Source organism: Stegostoma tigrinum, chromosome 12, assembly GCF_030684315.1.
Source record: "Stegostoma tigrinum isolate sSteTig4 chromosome 12, sSteTig4.hap1, whole genome shotgun sequence".
Lineage (NCBI taxonomy): Eukaryota > Metazoa > Chordata > Chondrichthyes > Orectolobiformes > Stegostomatidae > Stegostoma > Stegostoma tigrinum.
In genome coordinates, this window is record NC_081365.1 from 32,281,993 (window position 1) to 32,301,778 (window position 19,786).

Here is a 19,786-nt window from a genome sequence, read left to right on the forward strand (position 1 = left end):
CAATTAAGTCACCTCTCAACCTTCTTCTCTCTAATGAAAACAGCCTCAAGTCCCTCAGCCTATCCTCGTAAGACCTTCCCTCCATACCAGGCAACATCCTAGTAAATCTCCTCTGCACCCTTTCCAAAGCTTCCACATCCTTCTTATAATGCGGTGACCAGAACTGTACACAATACTCCAAGTGCGGCCGCACCAGAGTTTTGTACAGCTTCACCATAACCTCTTGGTTCCGGAACTCGATCCCTCTATTAATAAAAGCTAAAACACTGTACGCCTTCTTAACAGCCCTGTCAACCTGGGTGGCAACTTTCAAGGATCTGTGTACATGGACACCGAGATCTCTCTGCTCATCTACACTACTAAGAATCTTACCATTAGCCCTGTACTTTGCCTTCCCGTTGCTCCTACCAAAGTGCATCACCTCACACTTGTCTGCATTAAACTCCATTTGCCACCTCTCAGCCCAGCTCTGCAGCTTAGCTAAGTCTCTCTGCAACCTACAGCATCCTTCGTCACTATCCACAACTCCACCGACCTTGGTGTCATCTGCAAATTTACTAACCCATCCTTCTACGCCCTCATCCAGGTCATTTATAAAAATGTAAGCTTATTGGCAGTCGATGTGCAATCTTTGAATATTTTCAAGACAGTGGAAGGTCGATTCTTGATTACCAAGGAAATGAAAAATTATCACGGATTTAAAGAAATGTAGAACTCCGGTTAACATCAAATGAGCCATTTTCTTATTGAATGACAGTGCAGGCTCGACGAGCCGAATGTCCTACTTTTGTTTCTCATTCATATGTTTGTATAAAGAGCCTTTTGACCCAGCAAAGACCCCCCTTACTAACATTTGAGGATACCTGTTAGGCAGAATTTTATAGGGGTCTGAGCTATCATGGGCTATCGTGAAATGTATGGCAGAATTGGGAGACAAGTGCAGTGAGGCCCATCTCGCAATTGGGAATAACTCACACCATACTTTATGCCCTTGACAAGTGGTATGGTGAGATTCTCACTAAGCAGTGGTTAAACCTGTTATTAATGCCACCGCCCATCTTATTAATATTCAGCCATTCATTTTACCAAACTCACCAAATAATCTTGACATCGGGGAAGCATGATAAAGAAACCGGAATGAACACCTGGCAGACCTAGCTCACAGCTTACTCCAAAGGCTGTCCATGTTGGAAACTGGGAACCAACATCTCAGGGCACACTCTGGGGACTAACCAGGCGCACACCCACATCCACAGACAATGGCATCTGACATGCCAGCCTCTATGTACCTTCACAGCTCACTTCTTATCAATTTGCAAGACCTCTGCACTGCAATGCTCATTCTGGACTGCCAGTCACAGTGAGAATATCATCTCACTGTTCAAACTTTGATTGGATAAAGTTCTCAACATTGAGGATCTAATTTTTCTAATTTCATCATATTTTCCAAATGACTCACTATTGCCCACATTGTTCAGTGGCTGGGAAAATTCAACTCAAAGTCTCTTAGTCATTGCTCCCCCATTAGGGAAACATCCTCTGAATTTCTAACTTGAAAAGCCTCTTCAGATTCTTAGCAGCTTTAATAAGAGTTCCCATAGTTCTCCTAACCTCCACTGAATGTAGATTTGACTTGATCAAAAATTTCTCACAGGGCAACTTGATCCCAGGAGCCAACTTAATGAATCTACTTCGAACTGTTTCCTATGCAAGTATACCCCTCCCTAAGTGAGTGGACACCGTACACAGCTTTGTAGATGTGGCCAAGCTGCCTAATGCCTGTACAGTGGTAGCAAGACTGTGTAACTTTAATTCTCCACACTCTTGTAATAAAGGCCAACAGTTCATTTGCTTTTCTAATTGGTTAGCTGAAGATTTCTAGATCTAAGAGAATTGAGGAGATTTGATAGACATTTTTAAAATTGCGTAATTGGGTGGTAAAGACAGATTGTGCATTCCAAAATGAATTGTATAAGCACCTCAAGATAAAACAAAGAAAGGACAATACAGTAAGACTAGATGAATCACCCTTGCAGAGAGCCATCATGGACTCAATGGGCTGACAGGACTCCTTCCACGTTAACCATACTAACCACCTGTTGTATAATGCTGAAGGGCAACCCAGATGCATGTTCAACAGACACAGAATGAGAGCTCTGCCACCACACAATTCAACAGACCAGTTGGATGCATAGCTAATAAATCAGTAGCCTGGAGCACTCTAGAGGAACTGAGATAACAAGGTGCAGAGCTGGATGAACACAGCAGGCCATGCAGCATCATAGGAGCAGGAAAGCTGAAGTTTCGGGCCTAGACCCTTCTGAAAGAAGGCCCAAAATGTCAGCTTTCCTGCTCCTGTGATTCTGCTTGGCCTGCTGTGTTCATCCAGCTCTATACCTTGTTATCTCAGATTTTCCAGCATCTGCAGTTCCTACGCACTCTGGGGGAATCCTGATTTAATTGCCAGGCGTGCATTATAATTCATTGTGACCTGATGTATCCTGCACAAGCCTGCTACTATGGGGCAAAGTCCTTATTATTGCTTATATGACACGCAGGTGATGGGGGAAACCTTAATATTGTCTGAGCAGGCAGATAGGTAGAGGCTTAATGTAGCATCAGAACCAAAGCTACTGTCTGTCAATGGGAGAGACAGCCCATGGTCTGCCTCTGTTCTTTCATCAGAAAACCTGGATTCAAACTGCAATATTTCATCATAAGCTGGCAACAGTCTGGACTTTCTAGTGGACAGACAGGAGCAAGATCTTGGATGTGAGAGGATAAATGCTGTTTTCCTCAGAAAGGGCAGCAGCTCAGACACCACATAGCCACTAAATGAGGTGACATCTCAGCCATCCTTGTAATCCATTGGAGGATAGATTGCTGAGCTGCTATAAAACTCTTTGAATATGGTCCTTTGAGTACTGGCATCAGTAGCTGTGATGTCAGCAGTTCATGAGCTTGCATGACACAAACTGGGTTTGGATAGCAATGACCATGTATCTCATGATCTCAGTCTGAGCTTTCACTGCATGACTGAATGATGTACAGCAGTGGAAGCTGTGTCATCGGCCACCAAATATTGCATCATGATCAAATCCATAACTGTTCTCATGAAGGTGCTACTTCCATGCAGACTCCAAACTCTGCTGGTCTAAAGTACGTGCAATATTTATATCCAAACTGGTGATTGTGAGATTGTGTGACTGTGTTTCATTGTTATTGGTCCCTTGATCCAAACATCAGCAGATGACGATTGTTGGTAATCTGAAAGGAGAAAGGTGCAAGGGTAAGCTTATGTTGGGGGTTAGGGTATTGGGAGTTGGTGTATGCTCAAACCTTCGTCAGTTTGTAAATTAGAAGTTGAGTATGAGGTGAATTAAGTTGAAACATACTGTCATCATTAATCTTTCCATCCCTGCTGCTAGTCTGTGTCAGTTTCCATGATGGCCAGTACCAGCTTCACCATTGGATTGAAGATCCAATGTCTATCAGCCTACTGTTGTTTCAGAGCTGCTACCAAATGTCATGAGAGAGGTAACTGTGTCAGTGAGTGTTATGCAAAGTGCTTGTCATTGCTGAATACATGTGCAGATGTGAAATGTTGTGCAAAGCTTGCAGCTTGAGTGTTGAAGGTATTGTGAAACTCTAAACGTGATTTAGGTTACGATTGATGGAAATTCTGGGTAGGTGAGTGAAGTGGTTATGAACATGTGAACCAAGTGGTTTGTAAGTAAGTATATAATTGAAAATACATTCCCCTGGCCACTTATGTGAGATCATTGCAATTCTTACAGAACTGAACCCAGATCTTGGGGCTACATTGCAGAACTTGAGGCTTCATTGCTGACTTTGACACAACAGCTCTCTGCTCCCATTGCCTCATAGTACCTGTTTGGAGGGCCTTCTGATACCTTATATGGAGACAATCTTTTCCCCCGATCACCTCCTGTAGTAAATCCTCTAATGATGCACTAGGCATCTTTAAAGCATACTTTCTGCCCTGGTGTATTATTAGTCTGCATTCTTCCTGGCCAGAATGCCTTCCAGTCATTTCTAGTACATCTGTAACCAGAATGCCCCTTCACCTTTAAGAAGTATTGTCTGGCAGGCTAACTACATCTAAACCTAGATCCTTTACTAAATTGTGCAGCCAAATTCAGTCTACACTCCCTTATTTAAATTAGTAGTCTGCACAAATTTAACATTCTATCTGAATCTGTGGTAATGGATGTGGATTAATTCTAAACTATTTCTGACTTATTCACTTATTTTATCCATCAGATTAATAGCTTCTACAAAAACTGCATGAAAAAAACAGAAATTGAAAAGCAGGAAGATCCCACATACCTTCATATCCATTGTCTTCATCTTCCTGTTTAGTTTTGTTATTTTCCAGAGGACAATTTAACTGAATCACTAGACCTTTGTCAGGTTTTTTAAAGTAAGCAATTAAATCAGGCAGGCTTTTGAAGAACTTTTCTTTAACTCCATGTCCAGCCTGTACAATGAAAATATAATAGATCTTGTTAAAAAGTGGCTTAATCCATTCATGCACACTGAACAGTCTACTTGACCGAGTGTTGTTCAGAGACAAGGATCTGCAACCAACAGAGCTTCATATTGAAATAACACATGAAGTTTCTTTTATAGCTTCCAATCTTTATGTGTCTCTTTCACTGTTATGAAATTCATCACACGTGCATCTTTTATATAACCACCTGCATAAAAGCAAAAGGTGAAATTCCTTAAAAGATTCCGTACGTTGCAATGTCAAGATTAACTTTATTTTCAGTGAATGCTTGTTCCGGAAAGGATTGTGATAGTAAACAAGGTAGGCTGAATTCTCCCAGCCCGTGAACGACATGGGTAATGGTGAGCCAGTTGGGAAATTATAGCAAGATCAAAACATGAGATTCTTGATGTCAAGAAGAAAAAGTCCAATTTTTCACACAACATCTGAATAGCAATCTCACTTCATTTCTATGCTGTTTGGTTAACAGCCATGCAGGAGCAAGAAATTAGACAATGACAATTTTTCAGCATGAAAACCGGAGTGAAAACCTGACAGCTCCAGCTCACTGGTCCTCTGAATCTCCTCCTTAGCTAGCAGTCTCCAACATCTCAAAGCCTTGTCCATGAGATGCAACTGCTTGCATCTTTCATCCATGGAGGTTGGTATCAGATATGCACCAGCCTCATTAGATCATCATGGCATATCTCCACCACCAATTAGGATACAATTATCCATTCTAGTACTACACTTTGGAGCACACTGACATGGAATGCTCCTGATAGGCCACTTTGAGCAAAGGAACAGGCACCTATCTAATGGATTAGAGTTGGGGTGCAGGTCAGGGCTCCTAGCTGGTTCTTTCAGTGCTCACTCACTTTGTTCTACTTGGATGTTCACTGCGTCTCTGCTTTGCTTGCCTTGCCTCGCCTTAGCTTACCTTACCTTACTTTTTGGTACTTTACCACCTCATTCAGAACTTATAGCCTTGCAGTACATCTGATGTGCCTAGAACCAGATGCAGTAGGATTGCAATTGAGTCAAGGTAACTACAAAGACATGAGAGAGGAGCTGGCCAGAGTTGACTGAAAGGGAAGCCTTAGCAGGGAAGATGGTGGAGTAGCACTAGCAGGAATTTCATGGAGTAATTCAGCAAGCACAGCAAAAATTCATCCCAAGGAAGAGGAAACATTCTAAGGGGAGGACAAGGCAACCAGGGCTGACAAGGGAAGTGAGGGACAACATAAAAGCAAAAGAAAAAGATGCAATGCGGTGAAGAATAGTGGGAAGCCAGAGGATTGGGAAGCCTATAAAAACCAGAAGTGGATAACTTAAAAATCAATAGAGTGAAATATGAGGCTAAGCTAGCTAGTAATGTAAAAGAATATTGCAGGATATATTTAGATACATAAAAGGTAAGAGAGAGGCAAGAATGGACAGTGGTCATTGGAAAAATTAGGTTAGGGAAGTAGTAATGGGGAACAAAGAAATGGCAGAGAAACTGAATAGATATTTTGCATCAATCTTGACAGCAAAAAACACCAGCAGCTTACCAGAACCTCAACAGAGTCAGAGGGCAGAAGTGAGTGTAATGGCCAACACCAAGCTAGGGAAATCAAAAGGTCTAGAGGTGGATATATGACCCAAACTACATGGACAACAGCTCAGAGTCTTAAAAAGATAGGTGAGAAGATTGTGCAGGCGTTGGCGGTGATCTTGAATTGAATTGAATTAGCTTTGTTGCCACATATACTCAAATGTGTATGATGAAAAGTTTACAAGTGGCCAGGCTGAAGAACACTATGTTGTGCCAAAAGACCACTGTGCTGGTCAGGGAGATCGCCACACTTTTATTAAAAGTTAAGGTTAAAAACTAATGGAAGTCTCACAACATCTGATGCTCCTTTATTCAATGTGAAAAAGTTGCATGCCTATATGGGTGGCTAGCTATTACTCAGACAGGGTTAGAACATTATGTGGCACTCAACATGGCTAACCTCTCGACCTTTATCCTAGTAATTGAATCTTTAATGACAGTTAATCACCCTGCTGATGGAAAGTCAATATGTATACATGTGATCACGCATTTACATTGAAGTTTCACCCCTGACACCAACACACCCTCAGATGGTTGGCTTTTTCCTTCGCCTTCCACCACATCTAGGTACAGTCCTGGGTTTGCAGCTGTGTTGGAGGGAGCCTGCCCAGTAGTAAAACCTGTTGGTCTTGGAGTTTTGGACCAGTGACTCCAGGGCCCATTGTGCCTAGAGGGGTCCAGATATGCAGAGAGTGTCCTGGCCACATGTAGATTATCAGTCCTCAAAAGGATCTCCCACAGTGTTGCACATTGCAGGCAGGGTGGAGGTGGAGGGTATGTAACTCTATGGTGCACTGAGAGGAGACCTCTAGGTTGCCTTATGTATTCCTGCTCTTGCTGGGAGCCTGCTAGTTAGGAAAGGCACCTGTAATGAGGTCAATGTCCCTCACCTCCCTGTTACCTTGCATCAGTGCTGAACACCTATGGCAGAGGAATGGAGTGCAGGTCTGTGTTTCTCTCTGGAGACTCTGAGTGTACAGACCAGGTCCTCCATGGCAGCCATCAACCTGTCAACAGAGGCAATCAAATGTCAGTGTGCCAGAGGCAGCACAGTGCAGATACTATTGGTGCACTCCTCCAACCTTTGAGTCAGTTTCCTGAATGCCTTAAACCTGCCTGCTGTTCCTGTGTCTCAGTGTGCATTTCAATGAAATTATTAGTGCTGACACCACCGGGGCCATCCCTGGCCTGGAGCTGAGCGAATGCCTGATTTCTGGAAACTGAATGCTAGCAACCTGGGGCTTTTTTTATCATTCAGATGTGAAGAAGTTGCAGTAATATGTTCAACAGAATTTGCTCTCAACTCTGATCTAATTAATTTATAAGTTAAAGACAGTGCACTGTGTATGGCACCACCCAGTTCCCTTGTATAAATACGCAAAAATTACACAATCTGACCATAGTTTGTGACCAACATTTTATATTATGCTTAAGAAAAAGTGTAACATTTTTGCGTATAGACCAACAACCATCACTCATGCTTTAAAAGTACAAATTGGATGGGATAAAAAGAAAAATCATAAATGTTAGAGATCTGAAATAAAATGAAAGTACTATTAAATCTAGTCTGTACATGACACAAAACTGCAGGCTGAAACGGAAGGGTAGTTTTTGATTCCAGCCTTGGTTGTGCAAGGATAGAACCACCTTCACAAACACTGCTGCTACAATATGAATAAAGCCTAACCACTCAAACTAGACATTCTGCACTGCCATTGTCTGAAGAAAGTTGCTTGCTGTGACGATAATGATTCCCCTTCTCATGTACAACTATTTCAAAGTGGTTTCTTGGCATAGAGGAGAACAATAGATGTTAAACCAGAAAATGCGTCAATAAATAGTCAACATAGGTTCTTATCAGTGACAGTTATCTGAAATGCTCAACACCATATAGCACATGTGGTTTGACCACTCACTATCCAACAAAGTTTAAATATAAGCAAGTATTCTGTTTCAGTATTTTAGAAGGTCTAATTTTAAACTGCACCAAACTTGTTAAATTGTACAAATATATGTGTTTGTATTTCTATTTCTAAACATAATTAAGCCTCAAAATTAATTTATTAGATTCGTTATTTTTATGGCAGTAGCTTCTCAATATTCAAGAAAAATGCTTTCGACCCAAATTGGGGAACTGATCATAGAAATTTACAATGTTACCAGCCAGCGTAAAGGAAGTACATTGATATAAATGCTTCTAGAAAGCCTGAGTAATCCCCAACACATCAATTACTATAGCATACAAGACAAGCTTCAAAGCCTCATAAAATTCCTCCAAAAATGGGCTTTGACTTATTCAATAAACATAAAATTCAGAACAGGAGACATTCAGCCCTTTGAGTCAGCTACACCAGTCAAATAAGATTCTGAGGAAGAGTCACTCAACCTGAAGTGCTAACTCTGACTTCTCTCCACAGATGCTGCCAGACCTGCTGAGATTTTCCAGTAATTTCTGTTTTTGACGCAAGAAACATCGTTTCGTGGAAACAATGAGAGCAAATTAATAGGATTATTAGAATAGCTGCAGGTAAAATGTTTTTGTATTCTATATATTAACAATAAATATGTTCTCACTTTAAAAAGGATTCTAAAAGGAGGATGCAGTATCCACAGTTAACTAAAAAAGTTAAGGAAAGTATTTATACTTAAAGAAAGAAACATATAGCTGTACAAAGATTAATGGAAGAACATATGATTAGACAAAGTGCACAAAACAGCAGAGAGTGACTTAAGTGTCAATCATGAGAAACAAACCAGAGTATGAGAGGAAGCTAGTTAGAAATGTAAGAACAGATAGCAAGAATGCCTACTCATATGAAAAGAAAAGACTATGTCATCTGAGTGTTGATCCTCTATAGAGTGATAATAAGGAGTTGATAGCAGATAATAAGGAAATGTGACATGAAATAAACAAATATTTTGCCACTGTCTTTTCTATGGATGAGACGAAGAACATTCATTAACAGCTGTAAATAAGTAGGTGGAAAGAAGAAAGGAGCATAGTGAAATTACGATCACCAGGGAAATTGGACAAAGCAAGTTGTTGGTGGTGTAATGTCACAAGTCTGTGGATATAAGTGGACTTAATTCCAAGGCCATAAGAAGGATAATTAACACGGATATAGACTTCTGGAAGTTGATGTTTATCTTAAAAAAATCCTAGATTCAGTAAAAGATTCCTTCAGGCTGGAGGGAGGCAGAAAACAGGAAATTAAAGCCAGTAATCTTGATGTCTGTCATAGTGAATGTTTTGGAATCTAATTAAAGCCATTGCAGTTGGGTACTTACAAAAACTCAAAGTAACAGGAAGAGTCACCATGGATTTGTGATGGAAACCGTGTTCAGACTTATTTGAAGAAGTAAGTTATGTTCTAGCTAAAGGGGAACATGTAGACATACTGCACTTGGATTTCCAGAATGCATTTGACATGGTGCCACATAAAATGACATTGTGGAAAATAAATGCTAGTACTGCATCTTAGCATGAACAGAAGATTGGCTGGCTGGCACAAAATAAAGGCTACATAAATGGGTCTTTGTCTGATTGGCAGGGTGTGATGAGTGGAGCGTTAACCTAAGATTGTGCTGAGGTCTCAACCTTTTATAATTTGCATAAATTACTTAGGTGAGGAGAGCAAAAGCACTGTAGCTGAATTCACAGATGACACCAATATAGGTAGAAAAATATGTTGTGAAGAAGTCAAAAAGGGCTGGAGTTAGATCCATCACAACCCAAGGCAGCAAGAAAGAACAAGTAAAAATGAGGGAGGACAGTAGAACAGGACCAGAGGTCTGCTTAATTGATATGTCCATTGTAACTTTAAAAAGGGACCACAGAAGTTCTCAGACAGGCCTGGAAAAAGTGAAGGTGAAGCCTCACTTCATGGAAAAAGCCAAATGAGTCCAAAACAGAAGCTGGAGAATTTGAGCAGGTTCAGGGAAAAACTGTTCCCAAAACAAAAGGAAAAAGGAAGGGAACATTCTCCAAGCAGACACCTCTCGTGGAGATTACAGGGGCATATCATCACGTTCAAACCAGAGTTACCCACTGGGAGATCAAAGAAATGAGCCAAGTTTCAAAACTCATAGTTAAATCAGTTTAATGTGAGTGACATGTAAGATACACATCCAAATCCATATACAACCTGTAATGAAATTTGGAAGAATGACTGATTCAGACACATGGATATAGTTGAAAGGAAGTGGAAATGTTCCTTGTTAAGGCATCGAATGCGACAAGTAATGAAAATGAACTGTGCACCAGGACAAATTTGAGATAGCACAAGGTGGTGTCGATGGAGAGCAAGATGACAGTGTGCACTTGATGGCATTGAATGTGGATCTAAAACTATCCGAGGAGTATTCTGAAGAAATTCCAAAGAAGAGTCTTTGGACTTGAAATACTAACTCTGTTTCACTCTCCACAGATGCTGCCTGGCCTACTGATTTTCTCTGGTGTTTACTGTTTTTATTCCAGATTTCCAGCATCTGCAGTATTTTCCTTTCACTTAGATTTAGATTCACAAAGTTTAGACAAAGAGAGTGAATATGGAATGTCAGTGCATTGTGATTTCATTTGACCTTGTAATGGAACTGAAAACAAGAAGGGCAAGTATTGTGAAGTGTCTCTTTTTTTTCTGGATGGGCAATGTCACAGTGATATAAATACAGACTATTATCTTTGAATTCCAATGTCTGATTTAATACCTTGGATTTTCATAGACTGAAATGACTTTAAGTAGGGACTAAAATCACTAACTTAAAATGGCCACAGGCAATAGCTGACCTACAAGTTGGCCACATTTCATGAAACAAAAGATTTAAGAGGCAGTCTGAGCTGAAATGAACATGTTTCTCTGAGGCATATGAACCCCACCCTCCTTTCCAAACTCTGGAAAACAATAGTTTTCAAAAATATTCAGAAGGCCCTCATCTCCTATCAGATTTGCACCATCATCAGAATCGGCACATGCTAGGAATGAAACATAATCTGCATTTGTAAGAGTCCATTAATACTGTACAACCAGATTGTATTTCAAACAGCATCTTGTGTCAAAAAAGTAAAGGAGATGGATTGTTGACTGCAGAACTAATAAAAGGCTATCTCTTCATCTCAAGAAGAAAAACTAGTGACAACACTAGTTGAAAAGAAATATCAAGAAACCAAGAACTGCAATATTAATTACTGCTCATAGTCCCTGAAACCAGTTGTGGTCAGTTAAGAACTTGTGCTTCAAAGCATATATATTTTTATCTTTTAATACTGGGCACCATCCCTTCATAAAAACCAAAAGAACTGTGGATGCTGTAAATCAGGAATAAAAAAGGAAGTTGCTAGAAAAACTCAGCAGGTCTGGCAGCATCTGTGAAGAAAAATCAGAGTTAAAAAATCAGACCCTTGAGTTCTGAGAAAGGGTCAGCGGACCTGAAATGTTAACTCTGATTTTTCTTCACAGATGCTGCCAAACTTGCTGAGCTTTTCCAGCAACTTTTGTTTTTGTACAATCCTTTTATAGCTTTGCACCTCTGTATGTATGAGATTGCTTGAAGACAATACGCCTGACATTGTATTTTTATGGGTTTTTTTTAAATTCATGAAAACCTTGTGATTGGCTCATTACGCCATTGTAAAATGTAGCTGATTACATTTTAATAAAAGCAAAATATTGCAGATGTTGGAAATCTGAAACAAACACAGTAAATGCTGGAGAAACTTAGTAGATCTAACTGAGTTTCTCCAGCATTTTATGTGTTTGTTAACTACAATTTCTCCAGAGAATGGTATTGCCAAATGCTAAAAATAGAACTTAAGCCTTTAATGCGACCAACCAAGGAGGTTGAGAAATAAAAAAACCCATTCACTCCTCCTCACTCTGTCATAACTTATGAAAAGGCCATCATAGACGCAAAAGCGGACCTTGCTAAAAATTTACATAAGCAGGTCCCGGAAATAGATTGTGATGTTGGATACCTGAAATATGTGTGTTCAAGAATTTTTTCCATTTACTTAGTCACTTAAATACTATTGCCAGCTGGATTTATTGGGACTGCATAATTCGTACAGTTAGTGTAACACTTAATTTATTTGAATAGAGGAACATGCCCAAGCAGTTAAATAAGATAAACTATTCTGGTTATAAAGAACCAAAACAAATGTTCTTAAAATCTTTGTAACTTTATTGAATATGGATGATGATGTCTGATCATTGAAAAATGTGAACAAGAAGTATCTCCCTATATTGGAAAAATGGGAAAAATTTGGTCATGTGCCCGCAATTTACATTGTGTCTATTATATTAGCAGAATATTAATTTTAAAAGCATTTTGTTAAAGTGATTAAGATGTTCACTTTCGATAAATGAAATCACAACTTATTATGGAGATAGGATAAAAAATTGATCTCATTTCTTCTGTCATCCGTATCCTAAATCCATAATTTCTGATAACTTCAAGGAGTTTCTGTGAGCCTATGTATATTTATGAAAGGCAGGGGAACTTAAAGATTTCAGAGTCTGTCTGCTTATATCAAGTTTTTCTATTGTGGCATCATGCTGACTGTATGCAAAACCATGTTTCTGAGCTTGGAAAGATGAGTTCACTATATGCCCAATAAACTTAGAGTCCATTATCTATGTTATGTGCACTGGCAACGATAATGTGATTGATGAACCATAGCTTAAGACAACAGTCTGGATCTTCCGACAGCTAAAAGCTAATCAGAAAATTATCTCGCATTTATTTGAAAAATAATTTTCTGTGCTAAATAGTCCAGTCAAAAGCATTGTAGTAGGTCAAAGAACATTAATTGCATTCTTACCTGAACCAAAAAACGTCCTTGATGATTTTTAAAAATTCTATACGTATATACAGTTTTTTGAAAGCTAAACAAGAAAGAAATATTATCCATGAGTATATCTGCACCATATTGATTACTAAACTGCAAAATTTCTAAATTTATACAACTAGTGTTGAGTGAATTTTAAGACCAGCATATGCTTTGCATCTGATATTTTTAAGACACCGCTAACACTATAAGCCAGAAATATTTGTTCAACATTGCTGCTAAAGCAGGTCTGAAGTGGACATAAGTACAAATGACACATTCAGTGATATTCCTTTACTGGTTAGTCTTTTCTTTTCCATACATCATGTCCGTGCCTAATGAGTCTTCACACCAGCAATGGAAATTCTTTTTTTCTGTTTTATAAATCTATGCTGGCATTATGACATGTATGTCTGGAGCTGAGGTCCCATCAGACTCAAGAATGAAGTAAATTATGATTTTCCCATTCATCAAGTGTCTTTGCATCTGTATCAAGTGATATTAATGGAACCACTTTCACAGAACTGTAGTTAATAAGCAGCGTAAATTTCCTGAAACTCTGGCATTCCATAAACCTCTTGGTGTCATTATATGTCCTCTCTGAATCATACTACAGCCATAAACCACTCTCACAAGTCTGATAATGAATGTAAGTTTTGGACTTCCTTTGAATTAATAGACTTCTTTCCTCCAAAAAAATATGCAGCATTCAATGCCAAAATTACAATCCATTTACACTTGCATATAACATAATTTCAACCAAAAACAACATTATCAGTAAATGCCAAAGCATTTTTTTGGATTCTGTCATTTCAAAAGAAAGAATAGTTGATAAGAAAGAATATGGTCTTTTCTTACTCTTTTAAAGTAGTATAATATAATTCTCTGGATTATCAACTCTCAATCCTTCACTATCTTGCTGAACGAATTTGAGAGAAAATACAAAGGAAAAACATCAAGTTACATTTTCAATTATTTCTTAAGGTTGTTGACTTGTTCACCGAGCAGGCTTGTTTTTGCTCAGACATTTCATCACCATGCTAGGTGACATTGTCAGTGGAGCCTCTGATGAAACGATGTTATTCTCCTCCGCTTGGAATTTGTACTGTCTGGTCCGTTACGGTGAGTACTGTCACTTCCAGTTTTGATCTGTGGGGATTTTTATATGGGGTCTTGACAAGAACATATCAGAATTGACAACAAGACTCCTCATACCTCAAGGAAGCATGGTGGCCCACAGGGCCACGGTCACACTACGACAAATACTTACAAAGATTAAAGACCCCATTCCCACAACATGCAGAATGAACGTGGTTTACAAAATACTGTGCCACGACTGCCACAAGCATTGTATCAGACAGACAGGAAGGAAACTAGCCATCAGAACGTCAGGACAAACTAATATCGATGCATTCAGACAATGAAGGCTAAATATTTAACAGGGACAAAGTAACCATAGTAGCCCAAGCCAAATATCGACACACACAGGAATTCCTAGTGGCATGGTTCTCCGCTCTCCTTCAATCAACAAACATATGGATTTGGACCCCATATATAAACCCAAACAGATCAAAATCAGAAATAAAAGTACTCAACATAATAGACAGATAGGATAAGTTCCAAGCGGAGTAGAAGAACATCATTTCATCAGAGGCTCCACTGATGATGTTTCCTAGCATTGTGACGTAACGTCTGAACAAAAAGAAGCCAGCTCGTGAGCAAGTCAACAACATCATCCACAACCCGAGCTACAGATCTTTTCCAAAGCTTTAAATTAATTCTTATGAAAGAATTGTTATGCATCTAAGTACAAGTAATTAAAAGTGACGATAACTGAAATGTGCAAAGCCGAAGAGTCTCAGATTTAATTCCCAACGCAGAATTAGTTGATCTGAGCTGAGATATTCAAATGTTTTCGAATTACAAGAGAATGAGAAAATTGGTCAGTGGTCTTTTTTCTGATAAATAACTAACATGCGTAGCAGATACGTTACTTGAGGACAAATAAGAGTAGGACACATTTGTCTGTTTCCTTTGGAAAATTATAGCTTTGCTGAAAAATTTTTTTGACCTTTTCTTACTGTAAGTAACGGTTAACCTGTAAGTAAAACAGGTTTGTTGCATTCATACTTACTAGACACTGAGGCACAAAGCATTAGGGATGGTCTCACTCTCTCGGAGTAAATAATTTCCATCTTTCCCCTCTGCTGCAAATAAAGCTTCACAGGCCTTTTTGCTGATCTTTCCATGAAAATACGGGAGTAATATCACATCAGACATTTAGCCCAGCCTTTTTCTCATTTCTTCGCTTCCATTTAGATTTGAAATCTTGTTCTTTGTCCCATGAATAAGAAAGAATAAGAATGTTACTTTATTCTTCTTGTAACAAGTAAAATGAAGTACTACTAATGATAATAAAATGTGAGGCTGGATGAACACAGCAGGCCAAGCAGCATCTCAGGAGCACAAAGGCTGACGTTTCGGGCCTGGACCCTTCATCAGAGAGGGGGATGGGGAGAGGGAACTGGAACAAATAGGGAGAGAGGGGGAGGCGGACTGAAGATGGAGAGTAAAGAAGATAGGTGTGGGAAAACTATGTGGCTCCCATTGAATCCCAAAGACACCTTAAATCACAGTGGGCACAAGGATAATGGATGTCTCGGCATTCGGGGTGGTATTTTGTCCTTGCCAAGAGAGACCAATGTGGGTCTATCCCTCTATTAGCTGGGCAAAACAAAGAAACATGGTTATATATAGACAGAAGTTATCAATTCAATAGCTGTACAAATAGATGAAGTAGGTATGATGCACTGGAAGTTTGAGGTTTGACAACTATTCTAAATTGAACATAGAACATAACCACACGGTACAGGCCCTTCGGCCCTCGATGTTGCACCGACCTGTGAAACCAATCTGAAGCCCATCTAACCGACACTATTCCATGATCATCCATATGTTTAGATTAGATTAGATTCCCTACAATGTGGAAACAGGACCTTCGGCCCAAAAAGTCCACACTGCCCCTTAGAGCATCCCACCCAAACCCATCCCCCTATAACCCACACACCCCTGAACACTACAGGCAATTTAGCATGGCCAGTCCACCTAGCCTGCACATCTTTGGACTGTGGGAGGAAACCGGAGCACCTGGAGGAATTCCACGCAGACACGGGGAGAATGTGCAAACTCCCCACAGACAGTTACCCGAGGCTGGAATCGAACCCGGGTCCCTGACGCTGTAGGCTGCAGTGCTAACCACTGAGCCACCGTGCCACCCCACCGTTTATCCAATGACCATTTAAATGCCCTTACTGTTAACGAGTCTACTACTGTTGCAGCTAGGGCATTCCATGCCCTTACTACTCTCTGAACAAATAACCTACCTCTGACATCTGTCCTATATCTATCACCCCAAAATTTAAAGCTAAGTCCCCTCGTGTTAGCCATCATCATCCAAGCAAAAAGGCTTTGACTGTCCACACTATCTAATCCTCTGATCATCTTGTATGTCTCTATTAAGTCGTCTCTTAACCTTCTTCTCTCTAACGAAAACAGCCTCAAGTCCCTCAGCCTTTCCTCATAAGACCTTCCTTCTATACCAGGCAACATCCTGGTAAATCTCCTCTGCACCCTTTCCAATGCTTCCACATCCTTCCTATAATGCGGTGACCATAACTGTACACAATACTCCAAGTGCAGCCACACCAGAGTTTTGTACAGCTGCAACATGACCTCATGGCTCCGAAACTCAATCCCTCTACTTATAAAACCTAACACACTGTACGCCTTCTTAACAACGCCATGGACACCGAGATCTTTCTGTTCATCCACACTACCATTAGCCCAGTACTCTGTATTCCTGTTACTCCGTCCAAAGTGAATCACCTCACACTTTTCCGCATTAAACTCCATTTGCCACCTCTCAGCCCAGCTCTGCAGCTTATCTCTGTCCCTCTATAACCTGCAACATACTTCCGCACTCTCCACAGCTCCACCAACTTTAATGTCATCCGCAAATTTACTAACCCTTCCTTCTACACCCCCATCCAGGTCATTTATAAAAATGACAAATAGCAGTGGCCCCAAAGCCCAAAACAGATCCTTGCGGTACACCACTAGTAACTGAACTCCAGGATGAAAATTTCCCATCAACCACCACCCTCTGTCTTCTTACAGCTAGCCAGTTTCTGATCCAAACCGCTAAATCGCCCTCAATCCTATGCCTTCGTATTTCCTGCAATAGCCTACTATGGGGAACCTTATCTAATGCTTTACTGAAATCCATATACACCACATCAACCGCTTTACCCTCATTCACCTGTTTGGTCACCTTCTCAAAGAACTCAGGAAGGTTTGTGAGGCATGATTTACCCTTCACAAAACCGTGTTGACTCTCCCTAATCAAATTATTCCTTTCTAGATGATTATAAATCCTATCCCTTATAATCCTCTCCAACACTTTACCCACAACCAAAGTAAGGCTCACTGGTCTGTAATTACCAGGGTTGTCTCTACTTCCCCTTCTTGAACAAGGGGACAACATTTGCTATCCTCTGATCTTCTGGCACTATTCCTGTCGACAATGACGACATAAAGATCAAGGCTCTGCAATCTCCCCCCTAGCCTCCCAGAGAATCCTAGGATAAACCTTATTCGGCCCAGGGGACTTGTCAATTTTCACACTTTGCAGAATTGCTAACACCTCCTCCTTATGAACCTCAATCCCATCTAGTCTAATAGCCTGTATCTCAGTATTCTCCTCGACAACATTGTCTTTTTCCTGTGTGAATACTGACGAAAAATATTCATTTAGTGCCTCTCCTACTTCTTCGGATTCCACGCACAACTTCCCATACTGTCCTTAACTGGCCCTAATCTTACTGTACTCATTCTTTTATTCCTGACAGACCTGTAGAAAGCTTTAGGGTTTTCCTTGATCCTACCTGCCAAAGACTTCTCATGTCCCCTCCTGGCTCTTCTTAGCTCTCTCTTTAGGTCTTTTCTGGCTAACTTGTAACTCTCAAGTGCCCTAACTGAGCCTTCACGCCTCATCTTTACATAAGCCTCCTTCTTCCTCTTGACAAGAGATTCAACTTCTTTAGTAAACCACGGTTCCCTCACTCGACCACTTCCTCCCTACCTGACAAATATATACTTATCAAGGACACACAGTTACTGTTCCTTGAACAAGTTCCACATTTCAATTGTGCCCAGCCCCTGCAGTTTCCTTCCCCATCCTATGCATCCGAAGCCTTGCCTAATTGCCTCATAGTTGTCTTTCCCCCAGCTCTAAATCTTGCCCTGTGGTATATAACTATCCCCTTCCATCGCTAAAGTAAACGTAACCAAATTGTGGTTACTGTCACCAAAGTGCTCACCTACCTCCAAATCTAACACCTGGCCTGGTTCATTACCCAGTACGAGATCCAATGTGGCCTCGCCTCTTGTTGGCCTATCTACATACTGTGTCAGGAAACCCTCCTGCACACACTGGACAAAAACTGACCCATCTATAGTACTCGAACTATAGTGTTCCCAGTCAATATTTGGAAAGTTAAAGTTCCCCCATAACAACTACCCTGTTACTTTTGCTCCTATCCAGAATCATCTTTGCAATCCCTTCCTCTCCATCAATGGAACTTTTCAGAGGCCTATAGAAAACTCCCAACAGGGTGATCTCTCCTTTCCTGTTTCTAACCTCAGCCCATACTACCTCAGTAGACAAGTCCTCATCAAACGTCCTTTTTGCCACTGTAATACTGTCCATGACTAACAATACTACACCTCCCCCTCTTTTACCGCCTTCCCTTATCTTACTGAAACATCTAAACCCAGGAACCTGCAACAATCGTACATGTCCCTGCTCTATCCATATCTCCGAAATGGCCGCAACATCGAAGTCCCAGGTAAGTTCACCCACTTTATTCCGGATGCTCCTGGTGTTGAAGTAGACACACTTCAAACCATCTTCCTGCCTGCCGGTACACTCCTGCGACCTTGAAACCTTATTCATGACCTCACTGCTGTCAACCTCCTGTGCACAGGAGCTATAATTCAGGTTCCCATCCCCCTGTTGAATTAGTTTAACCCTCCCAAAGAGCATTAGCAAATTTACCCCCCAGGATATTGGTACCCCTCTGGTTCATATGTAGACCATCCCATTTGTAGAGGTCGCACCTACCCCAGAATAAGCCCTAATTATCCAGGTATCTGAATCCCTCCCTCCTGCACCATTCCTGTAGCCACGTGTTCAGCTGTTCTGTCTCCCTATTCCTCGCCTCGCTAGCATGTGGCACGGGTAACAAACCAGAGATAACAATTCTGTTTGTGATTGCTCTAAGCTTCCACCCCAGCTCCTTGAATTTCTGCCTTACATCCCCATCTCTTTTCCTACCTATGTCGTTGGTGCCTACGTGGGCCACGACTTGGGGCTGCTCCCCTCCCCCTTAAGGATCCCAGAAACACAATCCAAGACATCACTGACCTTGGCACCTGGCAGGCAACACACCAACTGCGAGTCTCTCTTGTTCCACAGAACCTCCTACCTGTCCCCTTAACTATGGAGTCTCCAGTGACTAATGCTCTCCTCCTCTTCCCCCTTCCCTTCTGAGCAACAGGGACAGACTCTGTGCCAGAGACCTGTACCCCATGGCTTACCCCTGGTAAATCGTACCCCCCCAACAGTATCCAAAACGGTATACTTTTTATTGAGGGGAAGGGCCACAGGGGATCCCTGCACTGTCTGCCTGTTCCCTTTCCGTCCCCTGATTGTAATCTGTCTACCTTTTTCCTGTACCTGAGGTGTGACTACCTCTCTGTAATGCCTCTCTGTTACCCCTTCAGTCACCCGATT

At 40.9% G+C, this 19,786-nt stretch overlaps 1 protein-coding gene and 1 long non-coding RNA gene across 3 annotated transcripts in view; one reads left to right on the forward strand and one right to left on the reverse strand.

The window, feature by feature from the left end:
- Positions 1-11,435, forward strand: part of LOC132210438 (uncharacterized) — a 41,076-nt gene extending 29,641 nt beyond the window's left edge. Inside the window, exons 2-3 of the long non-coding RNA XR_009446548.1 lie at positions 8,528-8,637; positions 9,939-11,435. This is a non-coding gene — a long non-coding RNA (uncharacterized LOC132210438). The remainder of the gene's footprint in view (positions 1-8,527; positions 8,638-9,938) is intronic.
- Positions 1-19,786, reverse strand: part of si:ch73-264p11.1 (uncharacterized protein LOC100000923 homolog) — a 47,908-nt gene that overhangs the window by 3,414 nt on the left and 24,708 nt on the right. For both annotated transcript variants that reach the window (XM_048540951.2, XM_048540950.2), the window contains exons 3-5: positions 15,068-15,267; positions 12,928-12,991; positions 4,351-4,501 (exon numbers count right to left, since the gene is read on the reverse strand). In XM_048540951.2, the coding sequence (XP_048396908.1) occupies positions 4,351-4,501; positions 12,928-12,991; positions 15,068-15,213 (361 nt within the window). In that variant the 5' untranslated portion in view covers positions 15,214-15,267. The remainder of the gene's footprint in view (positions 1-4,350; positions 4,502-12,927; positions 12,992-15,067; positions 15,268-19,786) is intronic.